Source organism: Mustela erminea, chromosome 3, assembly GCF_009829155.1.
Source record: "Mustela erminea isolate mMusErm1 chromosome 3, mMusErm1.Pri, whole genome shotgun sequence".
Classification (NCBI taxonomy): domain Eukaryota; kingdom Metazoa; phylum Chordata; class Mammalia; order Carnivora; family Mustelidae; genus Mustela; species Mustela erminea.
Window position 1 is genome coordinate 30,863,186 of NC_045616.1, and position 14,105 is coordinate 30,877,290.

Genomic DNA, 14,105 nt, shown 5'->3' on the forward strand with positions numbered 1-14,105 from the left:
ATACTGCCCCTACCCACCTTTTGTTATAAAGGAATGCACGTACAATATATATTTTTCCTCATCGCACTCTAAATCTAACCTAAGCAGAACCACCAAGATACTTTCTCTTCCCTAAAATGGGGCTCAACAGATTTTCTAATCTAGGATTGCCAATTTCCACACATCCATTCAAAATCTTAATCTCAGCCTTTAAGACCCTTAATATTCACATGCTTTCAAAAAACGGGCACACTTTTTTTTCTACTCCCATATTTGTTTTTTTTTTTTTTTTAAAGATTTTATTTATTTATTTGACAGAGAGAAATCACAAGTAGATGGAGAGGCAGGTAGAGAGAGAGAGAGAGGGAAGCAGGCTCCCTGCTGAGCAGAGCCCGATGCGGGACTCGATCCCAGGACCCTGAGATCATGACCTGAGCCGAAGGCAGCGGCTTAACCCACTGAGCCACCCAGGCACCCCTCCCATATTTGTTTTCTGTGCCAACGTAAAGGAAGCTTTCTAAAAAGATCAAAATATAAGCACTGTAAAAAGAAGGGGGGAAAAAGGCAAACACTGTAAAGATTACAAATGTAATCTAAGACTTACAAAGAGTCCAATTGTAGAAAAATAAAGATGGAGCTTACCAAGGGAATATATTAACCTAAGGGAATATATTAACCTTTAGGGAATATATTAACCTAAGGAAAAATCCAAATTTTCAAAATCACAGTCCAACAAAACTCCCAATTTATCAGGGTTTGTTTTTGTTTTTTGTTTTAAAGGTAGAGGAGACCTAACCAGGAAAATGGATCGGGAACAGACATCAAGAAGCTGAGGCACGGGCACCTGGGAGGATCAGTTGGTTAAGCATCTACCCTTGGCCCAGGTCATGATCTCAGGATCCTGGGATCGAGTCCCACATGGGGCTCCCTGCAAAGGAAGGAGTCTGCTTCTCCCTTTCCCTCTGTCCTTCCCCCAACCTGCGCATGCACACACTCTCTCTCTCCACTAAATAAATAAAATCTTTAAAAAAAAAAAAAAGAAGGCTGAGGCGCAAAGAAAATCTCAAATGAGGTTTCCCAAGACAAAAATCTTTTTATACTTCCTTTTTAAGACAAACTTTATATGTCCATACCATCCCCAACTAAGCTAGGTATATGAAGTTACAATATACCTTCTTCCTGAACATATGGGCTTTTTAAAGATTTTGTAAAGTAACTGATTTCTGAGCTTATGTTAATTAAACTATCAGCCTATCATATCCCCACCAGACAACATGGCCAGAAAAATCTTATTAAGGGGACTTCTAAACCCATATGTATATATACCAAACGACCGACAGTTCTTATGACTTCATAGTTAACCTTAATTTTCCAAAATAGGTTTAAAGCATCTTTTAAAATAGCATTTATCCTGTTTAAACTATAAGCAGTACTGCAAGAAAATATGATTATAATGCTTCTGATTTCTTCAGACTTTTCTGCATGAAAGGCTTAAATTTAAATGGTGAATAAATGTAATAATTAAATGGTGAATAAATGTAATAAATGTAATAATGGTGAATAAATGTAATAAATCTACTGCACAGGGCTTTCACACAATTCAAAACAGCATGTAAGAAAAGTCTACCATACTTACAAATGACATCTATTAAATCAATTATTACCGAAGAACTTTCTACATTCATCACCATTACTTTCCAAATCACATCACAAACCTACTCTTTATAACTGATTAATAAAAGCTATCTCTAGTACCTGCTTAAAAAGTTGCTCAAGGCCTCCTGAAAAGCGGGGAATGTTGCCCTTCTGAAGTTAGTACTCATATATGTATGTGAGAATGAGGTCTCCTCACCTTTACAATACTTGGGTTCTACTCCCCTCTCACCAATATTTATTGACTTACAATGTTCACACATAGCACCAAGGTTTGACATTCACACACAAAAACAGCACACTGAAAGGAAAAATCATTTCCTCTTGATCATTAAAGGTCATTTTAGCAAGTTTCATACTTAGAGAACATGACCACACATACGAACTCTCTACAAACATGTGCAACTCTTACTGCTTGTCCATCACAGTCCATCATACCTCAACTAAAATCAAGGTTAGGAGAAAAACAAATCAAATCCCACCAGAGGTTTTAAAAAGAAAATGACTTGCCTGTTTCAAAATTATCCTGAAGTTTTCGTGGATGAAGTCTTTTTTCACATTTCTATTAAAAAAAAACACACACACACACACACACACACACAAAAACACACACAACAGCTGCAGTTATTCTACTCACTATAAATGAAGAGATGTATGATCAAGTTTCTCAGGAAGAAGATTCAACCAGTAACATAAGCACCATCCCCGGTCTTACACTGCTATATTTATTTTTTATTTTAAGCCTAAAACTTTTTTTAGTTCTTGATTATATGTACAATATAGAAACACCAGAAAAAGAAAATTACTCATTAAATTTCTCAACCCAGAGATAATTAAGTATTAACATTACGTGTATCTTTGTAGTTTTTTCTCTATGATGATACTGTGAATTTTCATATAATTACTAAAAATTCAGTGGAATTATTCAGTACATAGGACTATGCTATAATCTACTTTTTTTTTTTTAACATTTAGAGAGAAAAAGTATGAGCATGTGCAACTGGGGTAAGGGGGAGAGGGAGAGAAACTCCAGGAGACTCCCCACTGAGCACGGAGCCCAACATGGGGCTCAATCCCATTATCCTGAGATCATGACCTGGGCCGAAATTTAGAGTTGGACGCTTATCTGACTGAGCCACCCAGGCACCCCAATCTACTTTTTAAATGTAATATACTGTGGGGGCACCTGGGTGGCTCAGTGGGTTAAATGTAATATACTGTGAACATTATTTTTTTCAATAAATATAAATCTATGCCATCATTTTTAATGACTACATGCATAGATCTATGATACTGCACTTAAAATTTTATTTTGGGGTATCTAGACTGTTTCCATATTTTCATTATCAAAAGAGTAATGGAATGAACATTCTTTAAAATTCTCTTCTAGGGAAACAATTTAAGAACCTCTTCAAGGGCGCCTGGGTGGCTCAGTGGGTTAAGCCTCTGCCTTTGGCTTGGGTCGTGATCTCAGGGTCCTGGGATCAAGCTCCACATCGGGCTCTCTGCTCAGCGGAGAGCCTGCTTCCCCCTCTCTCTCTGCCTGCTTATGATCTCTCTCTCTGTCAAATAAATAAAATCTTAAAAAAAAAAAAAAAAACACTTTTCAGGTTTTCCATATAGTCAAGCTACTCTCTAGAAGATTGTACCAAGTAGTTATTTTTGAATGTTGCCGAAACACTCAACAACATACAAATGGCTCTTTTTATCTGTGCTAATCTGTCAGGAAAGAAGTATAATAGTAAAAGGCAAATAATCTAACAGTAAACTCATCTTTAACATGTGTTTGCCCACGGAATCAATATACCCCAAGTTAAGTAAATAGCAAACAGAAATTGAGGTAAAAACTTTTTGCTAAAACCTTAAAACTATTATCACCCACCATTAAAAAAAGAAAAGTAGCTGAAACTACAAGAGAATTCATCAGGACTTACAGAAAAGGTAAGCAATGGAGACCCATTAGTTATGAACCACTTTCTAGAGCACAAACTAAGAGTGAAAGTCAATGCTTAAAATGCTCACAGTTATCTGTCTGCAGGCCTAGTCTAAGGGCTATGGCACTGGCTTTATTTTTAATTTTCTAAATTCTATCAATCTGAAAGGAAAAAAATATACCATGATGTTCTTCCTAACTTTCTACTTAATTAAAACAATACAAACTCTGGGGTGCCTGGGTGGCTCAGTGGGTTGAGCCTCTGCCTTCGGCTCCGGTCATGATCTCAGGTCCTGGGATCGAGTCCCACACTGGGCTCTCTGCTCGTCAGGGAGCCTGCTTTCTCCTCTCTCTCTCTCTCTCTGTTTGCCTCTCTGCCTACTTGTGATCTCTGTCAAATAAATAAATAAAATCTTAAAAAAAAAATACAGACTCTATACAGAAAAACAGTCAAGGACTTGCTCTTTCTAGAAAGCAGGGTTGACTACACAGTTTTCACAGTATTAAAAAATATTTAAATACCCACATAAAAAAGCAAAAATCAGCTGTGCTATTGAATCAATGTGACAAACCTATAACAGAGAGCCAGAGATTTTTAAGTGAGCAAATAATACACAATTTCACTCCACAAAATCTTACCAATATATCAATTTCATGTGCTTTGACAATGCCCTTGTTCCACTCCTAAAACAGGGTGAACTGCCTTCTTAGATTTAGAGCTAGAAGTCTTACCATCAAGGGATTCTGATGCTTGGCTGGCTGGCTGTGGACCCCGTTTGTTCTTTTCTTCTGATTAGGTGAATCCTGATACTGTTTTCTGCCATTCCCCCTCATACTTTGATTCTGTTTTTCCAATGAAAAGAAATAAAATGTAAACCTACACTATAATGTAACAGGACAAAAGCATATACCCCCAAGATTATGTTTAGCTGGTTGAATAAGAGTTTAGCAAAGTCCTCCCCCTAAATTTTCCTAAAACACTGGGGAACCACATCATATCAATATCAGTATCAAACTGATGCTTGCCAAAAGGGGGATGCACAAAATGGGTAAAGGGGAGTGGGCTTCTAGTATGGAATGAGTAAGTCACAAGAATAAAAGGCACAGTGTAGGGAATACAGTCAATCACACTGTAATAGCATTCATTATACAGTGGTTTTATGGTGACAGATGGGAGCTACACCTGTGGTAACAGAGAGATGATGAATCACTATGTTGTACACCTGAAACTAATGTAACATTGTCAGCTATACTCCAATTAAAAAAATTATTTTTTAAATAGTAAGGAAATAGGTTGACAGAAACTCACATTACCACATGCTTTTAATCCAATTTCATTCATTCTGCTCCTCCTGGTATTTTATAGTGTGGTATAAGAAATATGAAGTTTATCTCTATAACTAGTTTTAAATGTACGATTCAGTGGCAGTAGTATAGTTACAATGTTGTGCACCACCACCAGTATCCATCTCCAGAACTTATTTCATCATCCCAGACAGAAACTTTATACCCATTAAATAACTCTGTATTCCCCCATCCCTCCCTTTGGTAAGCTCAAGTTAATTTGTATCTATAAATTTGTCTGTTAGGTACCAAATATAAACAGAATGGTATAATATTTTCCATGGTGTGTGACTTACTTCATGCAGCATGTGCCTAAGTAGCAATGACCATGTTGTAGTATTTATGTGTCATGATTTCATTCCTTTTTATGACTATTATACCTTTATGTATATTCTGTCAATCTATTCATCTGTTGACAGACATGTGGGCTGTTCCCATCTTTTGGCTATTGTGAATAATGCCACTATGAACACGGGTACACAAGTTACCTGATTGAGTCCTTGATTTCAGTTTTGTGAGGATATACCCAGCAAGTGGAATTGCTGGATCATACGGAAATTCTGTATTTAACCTTTCAAGGCACCAGCAAACTATCTTCCATGGCAGCTAGACCCCATTTACATGCCCACCGAAAATGCAGGGGAACTCTAATTTCTCCACATTCTTGTCAACACTTGCTGTTTTCCTTTTTTTTTTTTTTTTTATTATTGCAGCTATCCTAATGGATATGAAGTGGTATCTCAGAGTGGTTTTGATTTGCATTTCTCTAAAGACTAATGATGCTGAGATTCTTTTCATGTGTTTATTGGCCATTTGCATATCTGCTTTGGAGAAATATCTATTGAGGTTGTTTGCTCATTTTTTAATTGGGGTTTTTTTCATAAATTTGCGTGTCATCCTCACGCAGAGGTTATGCTTATCTTCTCTATCGTTCCAATTTTAGGATATGTGTTGTTAAAGTGAGCACTAATTGGAGTTTTTTGCTGTTGAGTTAGTCTGGATGTTAATCTAACATCAGATATGTGACTTGCAAATATTCTCTCATTCTGTGGGTTTATCTTTTCATTGAGTGTCCTCTGATATACAAAAGTTTTTAATTTTGATGACCCCAGAATATTTTTTAAAAGAATGCAAACAAGGAAGAGTGGCACACAAATGGATGGCTAAAATGATAAAGACAGACACTGCCAAGAATTAGTAAGGATGTACAAGTGGCGTTCTCATATATTCAGCTGGAGATAACTTGAGAACAGGCATATCCAGTGATCTAGAAATTCTATTCATTATCTATACACAAAAGAATACTCATCAAAATATACATACGGAAATAGCCATAGCAACATTGTTTGCAAAAGCCCAAAACTGGAAACCAAAATGTCCATTAAGAGTAGAACGGATAAGTGTGGTATAATCATGCACGAGAATACAACACAATAATAAACCTTTCATTGATGGCATATATACCAAAGTCAGATGCTAATTTTTATTACTTACTATACTTTATTTATACCAAAACTGTAAAGGTTATGAAGTCTCTGCTGCGCTTCTAATCACAAGTCGGGAACACAAAAGTCTTAGATCAACAATGCAAAGTTCTGTAACTGTTAATCTGCAATTCTTTAATTCAGATACATTTCGAAGTCAAATCTAAATTTATGAAAATCTCTTTAAACGTATTATCACTCACCTTTGCTTTTAAAAGGTCAGACATTTCAGAATGATTATTATATGGCTTTTGCTGCAGTGGTTGCCTATGCTTTATCCACTGGTCACCAGGAGAACCTTCAGGAAATAACTGTTGACTGTGGCGGAATTTGGTTCGACTACACCAAGATTTAAAAAAAATAAAAACCATATCACGAAATTGTCACTTAAAATTCTTCTAACACCTTGATAGTTTATCTTACAGATCACCAACCTTACTTTCTTATTTACTGTCTACCTCTCTGCAGTGGAATACAAGTGCCCTAAGGGCAGGGATTCTTACCTACTTAACCTACTGCTTAGTCCCTGGCACCCAGAAGAGCAACTGGTGGTCACTATTTCTTGAACGAATTAAAAGTGCTACATTTTAATCCCAAACTTCCCTAAATTATCCATATTACCTCCTCCCTATAAGTGATCATATCTTTTAGGGGCGCCTAGTGGTTAAGTGGGTTAAAGCCTCTGCCTGTAGCTCAGGTCATGATCCCAGGGTCCTGGGATCGAGCCCCACATCGGGATCTCTGCTCAGCGGGGAGCCTGTCCCCACCAACCCCCCCCCCCCGCTCTCTCCACCTGCCTCTCTGCCTACTTGTGATCTCTGTCAAATAAAGAAACTCTTTAAAAAAAAAAAGTGGGGCGCCTGGGTGGCTCAGTGGGTTAAAGCCTCTGCCTTCAGCTCAGGTCATGATCCCAGGATTCTGGGATCGAGCCCTGCATCAGGCCCTCTGCTCGGCAGGGAGCCTGCTTCCTCCTCTCTCTCTCTGCCCGCCTCTATGCCTACTTGTGATCTCTGTCAAATGAATAAAATCTTTAAAAAAAAAAAAAAGTGATTATACCTTTTAAAAACCTGAAGAAAATAATTCTAAATTTAGTTGAAACAAATATTAAGTGGATGTTCTTTCTTATTAGGAGAGACAACTCATTCTCAGCCAGAATGTTTAAAGTGGGGAATCTGATCCTACACAGATACAAGTTACAAGTCCTCTATGCTAGAAGGGGATCTGAAATTTAAGCTATATTCTAAAGCAAAAAAATTAAGGGGCCCAAGACAATAGATGAGCAAATTAAATAAAGGTCTGGTCTTAAATTCTTACATTAAAGAATCTGACTGTGAAAGGTTATATTTACATAGTAGTCTGTAATAAAGAGATACCATTTTTTAAAAAAGATTTTATTTATTTGACAGAGAGATCACAAGTAGGCAGAGAGGCAGGCAGAGAGAGGGGGGAAGCAGGCTCCCTGCTGAGAAGAGATCCAGATGCAGGGCTCGATCCCAAGACCCTGAGATCATGACCTAGGCCAAAGGCAGAGGCTTAACCCAGTGAGCCACCCAGGCGCCCCAAGAGATATCATTTTATAGTACCACTTACATGTGTAACAACAGTCCAGAGTCACTGATCCAAAGAACTGTACTACAGTGATTGTTTCTGAATATTCCACAATTCTCCTTTCCCATTTAAAAATAACAATAAAATTGCAGCATGCCTATTTTTTTTTTTAAAGATTTTATTTATTTATTTGACAGAGAGAGATCACAAGTAGGCAGAGAGGCAGGTGGAGAGAGAGAGGAGGAAGCAGGCTCCCTGCTGAGAAGAGAGCCCGATGCGGGGCTCGATCCCAGGACCCTGAGATCATGACCTGAGCCGAAGGCAGCGGCTTAACCTACTGAGCCACCCAGGCGCCCCTGCAGCATGCCTATTTTATTGAGACAAAATTCAGGTATTTCCTCTAACACATCATCACAGACATATGATGTCTATATGCTAAGAACACACCATCCTGCCTAAGAAACCTGAAATTTGGTTAGAATTGCTTCATAACATCCTTACTCCACTCTCCAGGACCACAAAGCCTAGGACTAAAAGATATGGGAGTCACCTCACTTGCTATGATGGACAGTCTCCCAAACACCAAATACCACTGTTTTCCAAACACTGTCACTATTTTGTAACTTATGAGTAGTATGTTTCTTCCAAATCTTAGCTACGCTCCTATCTACTTTTCCTATACTGTTTCACTTATGTCTAATAGTATATCATTTGGGGATTATAATCGCAGGTTCTAAAAGGCAGAAATGACTCTCGAGGCATAGTCTAAGCTCCTGTCCTCATAAAATCCAACCAAGATGAAATATTCCCTATGTATTTAAAAAAATATTGACTATAGATGTGGTTTGTTCCTGTTTAATTTCTGAAGCCCTCAGACAGAATCAGAACATTTAATTAAAGAAAATGTATAACACAATTCTCTCTGAACCTAACATATAAAAGTTCTAGCAAGATTACAAATATATATGCTTATTTAACAAAATTATTTACTCAGCCTACTCTATAATTATAATTTGGATATAATTAAGTTCCAGTCAAAAAAATGTTCTTTGTGGTTCCTGTCCATGTAACAGTCACTTTTTACAATACAACAAACAGTCTTTGTTAGGGAAAGAAAAGCAGCAAGCCCAAGTCTTCACAATGCAAGTTTTGGAACAAATTATACATCAGTATTCCTCATCACCACTATACTAAAACAGACTTCAATATATCCTCCATTCAACGATCTTCAGAGACCTAACTGTCTCTGAAGTAGGCTATGAGAAGAGAATAGCAACATACACAGAGGCAGATTTTTTTTCCCTCCATGTTCTATCTCCCCATCTAAAAAGTTGGTACCCTCTTGTGTATGCTATTTTAAAATGTGCCTGAAGCTCCTTTCAAACTCCAATTAACCTTTTTCATCTCATCAAAAACCCTTAGAAAAAATTTCTATTATCTCTAAGACCAGTAACAAAATAATACCCACAAAAAGGAATCCAATACCTCTGTAAACTTTAGAAGGAAGATGCTACTGCATTAAAAACTATCAGAATGCAGGAATTCTATGAATATATTTCTTTACCTCAATTTTTCCACAGTGGGTTTAGCTGGTGTGCTCCCAACTGATGAAAATCCATTGTCACTGTCTGAGGAATCTCCAAATCTCTGCGAAAGCCAGTCCCTTAATGGTCTATGAAAACATTAAGAATTCACTCTTAAAATTTGGCTACATTTAAAAAAAAAAAAAAAAAAGATCAGAAGTAGTATTGTTTTTCAAGAAACAGGAACATACCTGATAAAGGGAATGGCCATAAAAAATTTATTAGGTGCCAAACCAAGTTTGGATTTCGGGGTCATATCATTTCTATGGCAGGGCAATTTCTCAATGGAGAACCACTCAATGTTCTGAGACACAAAAAAATAATTCATTTAGTTAATTATCATCAGGGAGTTTCTAAAAGCAATTTCTTACTTCATTCAATTGGGATACTGCCCAGCAGCCTGAAAATACTTTAAATTACATACCCGAATTTCTCTTCTGGTTTTTGGGTTAAATTTTGTGTCTTTTGGAATTCCTGGAATGATGTACAAACGAGCAAGCTGGTCATTGATTCGAAGTTCAATGTAATCATCCTTACAAATATAATCTTTGATGTCAAAACCAGTTTCTTCAAAGACCTGGAAATAACAAATTTAGGTGACGATTTTCAATTGTTTCTGTTAGATCTCCAGTTTGTTAAAATTCATTCCAAAGCAAAAACTCAGAAAAATCCAGACAATTAAAGGCATGAAAACATGAGGCAAGAAATCAGAATATACTAGGATCCAGTTCTAGCCCCGAAGTGTGTTCAACTATGGATAAACCCTTTTACATATCTCAGCCCAAGTTCTTCACCTCTTCAATGAAGAAAGATGTGTGATTTACAAAAAGAAGTACGTATTATGTGGTCTTCATCCCTTTCTGATACAAAGCTCCTAAAACCCTTGGAATTTCCTAATCGATGAAAGCAACCAAGGTACCTTTTGCCATGTTACTGAGGTGACTTTTGGACCCCACCTAAAGATGGGGAACTGATTGCAAGGACAACCAACCAAGGGATCAGAAGATTAGAATTTTCAGTCCTCCTTCAAACCCTACCCCACCTCCCACCTCCATGAAGGGGAGAAAGTCTGGAGACTGAGCTCCAGGGTCAACAGTTAATGATTTAATCAACACTGCCTATATAAAGAAGGCTCCATAAACAACCAAGGGGGGCACGACTTCCAGTCTGGTGAACGTGGAGATTTGGAAGAGTGGTACACTAGGAGACAACACAGAAGTTTTGCAACCTTTCCCCACATCCTGCCCTCTGCACCTCTTCCATCTGGGTGTTCTTGAATTATATATCTTTTAAATACACTGGTGATCAAGTAAAATGTTTCTCTCTGTTCTGAAAGCCACTCTAGCAAATTAAACCCAAGGAGGGTGTCTTTGGAACCTCCAATTGGTTAGATGCACAGAAGACAACAAATTGCAACTGTCATCTGAAGTAAAAGGAAGTCTTGTAGGACCAAGCCCTTAACCTGAAGAATCTGATGACATTTCCAGGTAGACAGAGTCAGAACTGAGTTGAACTGAAGGATACCCAAGCCAATGTCTGACAACTGCTTGTTGGTGTGAGGAATGGCACCCCTCCCCCAACACACACATACACTGTAATTGAGTCCATAACTCTTAAAATGTTAGAATACAGCAACAGTTCCCAGTCTGAGGACAGTACATACTGGGACCATATATGGATTTTATTCATAGCATCTACAAATCTAAACATACACCAAGCTACAAACTAAAAATTGCCTTACACATATAAAACTGTTTCTTGGGCTCCGGGATGCCTCAGTTGGTTAAACATCTGTCTTCAGCCCAGATCATGATCCCAGGGTCCTGGATAGAGTCCTGCACTGGGCTTCTTGCTCTGTGAGGAGTCTACTTCTCCTTCTCCCTCTGCACCTCCCCACCCTGCTTGTGCTATCTCTCTTGCTCGCTCTCTCTCAAATAAATAAAATCTTAAAAAAAAAAAAAAATTTTTTTTAAATGAAAACTGAAATTGTGATTAGTACTAAAACTTAAACGCACAGATTCCAAAAGTATAGCTACAACTCCATGTGTTGGGGTTGGCAGGGTGGGGAGATGAATGCAAAAAAAAACTGAAAACCAGTGAAACAGACTCATGGTTCTAAAACTGCCTTCCCTCAGCAGTGCCTCAAGGGCTGGAAGAGAAGGAATTGGGAGAACATAAATCTCAGGAACTGTTATTACATCTAACCTTCACCTCTTCCCTCAACTAGAGAAACCACACTTACTCTGATCAAACCACTGGTCTCTTCTGGACTTAAAAGTTCTCCTTCAAGTAACATCTGTATTACTCTGACAAAGTCCTTCCCCCACTTCACCCCCACCAAGCAAAAAGGCTTTGAATTCTCAGTGGCTTAGAACCCATTTGGGATCTTTTACACATTCCCAGTTCCTCCCCTTTCCTCTGGTTTCAGCATCTTTTAACCACTCAGTGGGACAAAAGATGTTAAAACACATGGACAGGGGCACCTGGGTGGCTCAGTGGGTTAAAGCCTCTGCCTTTGGGTCAGGTCATGATCCCAGGGTCCTGGGATTGAGCCTCAAATCTGGCTGTCGCTCAGCGGGGAGCCTGCTTCCTCTTCCTCCTCCTCTCTTTCCCTCTCTCTCTCTCTGCTTGCCTCTCTGTCTACTTGTGATCTCTGTCAAATAAATAAATCTTTAAAACACATGGACAGGCTTGAATCTCTCAAAAGGTACAGGTATGTAGGAGCTTTTCCTGCTCATTTGTCTCTTCCCTCTTTGTCACTTCATGCACCTCTTTCTACATTCCTCAAAAAAGGCACAGCTATCCTTCTCCCAGACATGTGTAGTCTAGGACTCCCAATTTAAGCTCCTCCACAATATGCAACTCATTTGTTACCATTTCTGTAAATCCCTAAGCATGCTAAACCTCCTGTTCCTCATTAAAAATAAAAAAGCTAGGTGAATATACTCACTTGAAAAATGTTCTATAGGTATATAGAATATGAGAAACATTTGTATTTCCTACTTCTGGGAATGTCAGACTGGGTACCTAAGTACATATGTGGTATTGGAAAAAAATTATCCGATGTTTCTTTATATCTACATCTGGTATTGTCCTATTTTTTTTTATATGTTTGTCCTATGTTGTCCAATGTTTCTTTACATCTACACCTAGTATTGTAGGTATACATAGTTAACAGTCTATTAAAGGTGATCAGTGACATTCAAACAGAGCAAAACTATGTATCTTTCCCAGAATAATATTTTGAAGCTCTGTGACAAAAGTTTCATACCTCCCCATATTTTAACATTTATATACATAGGACAATGTAATTAAAACCATCAATCATGTGGATTTATTTAACAATGCATATATGTTATCTGATGTCATTAAAGCAAAATCCAGATCTCTAGTTTTCCTTTTACTTAAAACAAAGGTCTACTCTACTGTTTGAGACAGAGATTAAAAACATTTTTGATTATATATTAACCTTGATAGATATTAGATTTATAACTATAACAATTAGGACTGCGGCACCAAAAAAAAAAAAAAAAAAAAAGACTGAGATACCTATAAGTTTGCACATCAATGATACAGGAAACTGCTTCTCTTCATCAAAGGGAAGACATAAACCAGAAAACATTAACAGTACAATCCACAATATATCAGAAAGCCCTATGTATCAAGAGAAGTAACCCAACTTTTAAAAAATGGGTAATATACAAGTGGGTACTTAATTAAGAAAACATTCAAATGGCCAATAAGAACATGACAATGTGCTCAAAATCATTTAACTTCAAGAAAACGCAAATAAAAATACAATGATAAAGCATTGCATTCCCATCAGAATGGCTAAAATTTTTTCATTGAAATATAATTAATGGATAACATATTACTTTCAGGGGTGTCTGGGTGGCTCAGTGGGTTAACCCTCTGTTTTCGGCTCAGGTCATGGTGTCAGGGTCCTAGGATCAAGCCCTACATCGGGCTTTCTGCTCAGCAGGGAACCTGTTTCTCCCTTTGCCTGCCTCTCTGCCTACTTGAGATCTCTCTCCATCAAATAAATAAATAAAATCTTAAAAAAAAAAAAATTGGTCTCTCTTCTTCCCTCTTTTCCCCTCCCCCACTCTATCTCTCAAAAAATAAATGAATAATAATTTTTAAAAAGCATTAGTTTCAGTAGTACAACACAATGATTTGATACTTGTGTGTTTTTTAAAGATTTTATTTATTTGACAAACAAATATTTATTTGGCAGTGAGAGAGGGAACACAAGCAGGGAGAGTGGGAGAGGGAGAAGCGGGCTTCCCAACTGAGCAGGGAGCCTGATGTAGGGCTCCCTGTGATCGCAGGACTCTGGGATCATGACCTGAGCCAATGCAGATGCTTAATGACTGAGCCACCCAGGCGCCCCTAATGATTTGATATTTGTATACAGTGAAAATTACCTTAAGAGTTTTCCTACTATTATTGAGATATAACTGACATATATCACTGTATAAGCTTAAAGTGTACAGCATAATGCTTTGACATACATATACTGTGAAATGACTACCACCTTAAGTTTAGTTAGCAACCACTGCCTCATACAGCTACAGTAAA

General features: G+C 37.8%; 1 protein-coding gene and 1 non-coding gene across 3 annotated transcripts in view; both read right to left on the reverse strand.

The window, feature by feature from the left end:
- Window positions 1-14,105, reverse strand: part of DCP2 (decapping mRNA 2) — a 53,998-nt gene that overhangs the window by 7,626 nt on the left and 32,267 nt on the right. For both annotated transcript variants that reach the window (XM_032335537.1, XM_032335536.1), the window contains exons 5-10: window positions 9,949-10,101; window positions 9,716-9,828; window positions 9,506-9,613; window positions 6,597-6,732; window positions 4,298-4,408; window positions 2,143-2,194 (exon numbers count right to left, since the gene is read on the reverse strand). In XM_032335537.1, the coding sequence (XP_032191428.1) occupies window positions 2,143-2,194; window positions 4,298-4,408; window positions 6,597-6,732; window positions 9,506-9,613; window positions 9,716-9,828; window positions 9,949-10,101 (673 nt within the window). The remainder of the gene's footprint in view (window positions 1-2,142; window positions 2,195-4,297; window positions 4,409-6,596; window positions 6,733-9,505; window positions 9,614-9,715; window positions 9,829-9,948; window positions 10,102-14,105) is intronic.
- Window positions 5,772-5,876, reverse strand: LOC116587392. Its single transcript, XR_004284413.1, has one exon. It is a non-coding gene; the product is annotated as a U6 spliceosomal RNA (small nuclear RNA).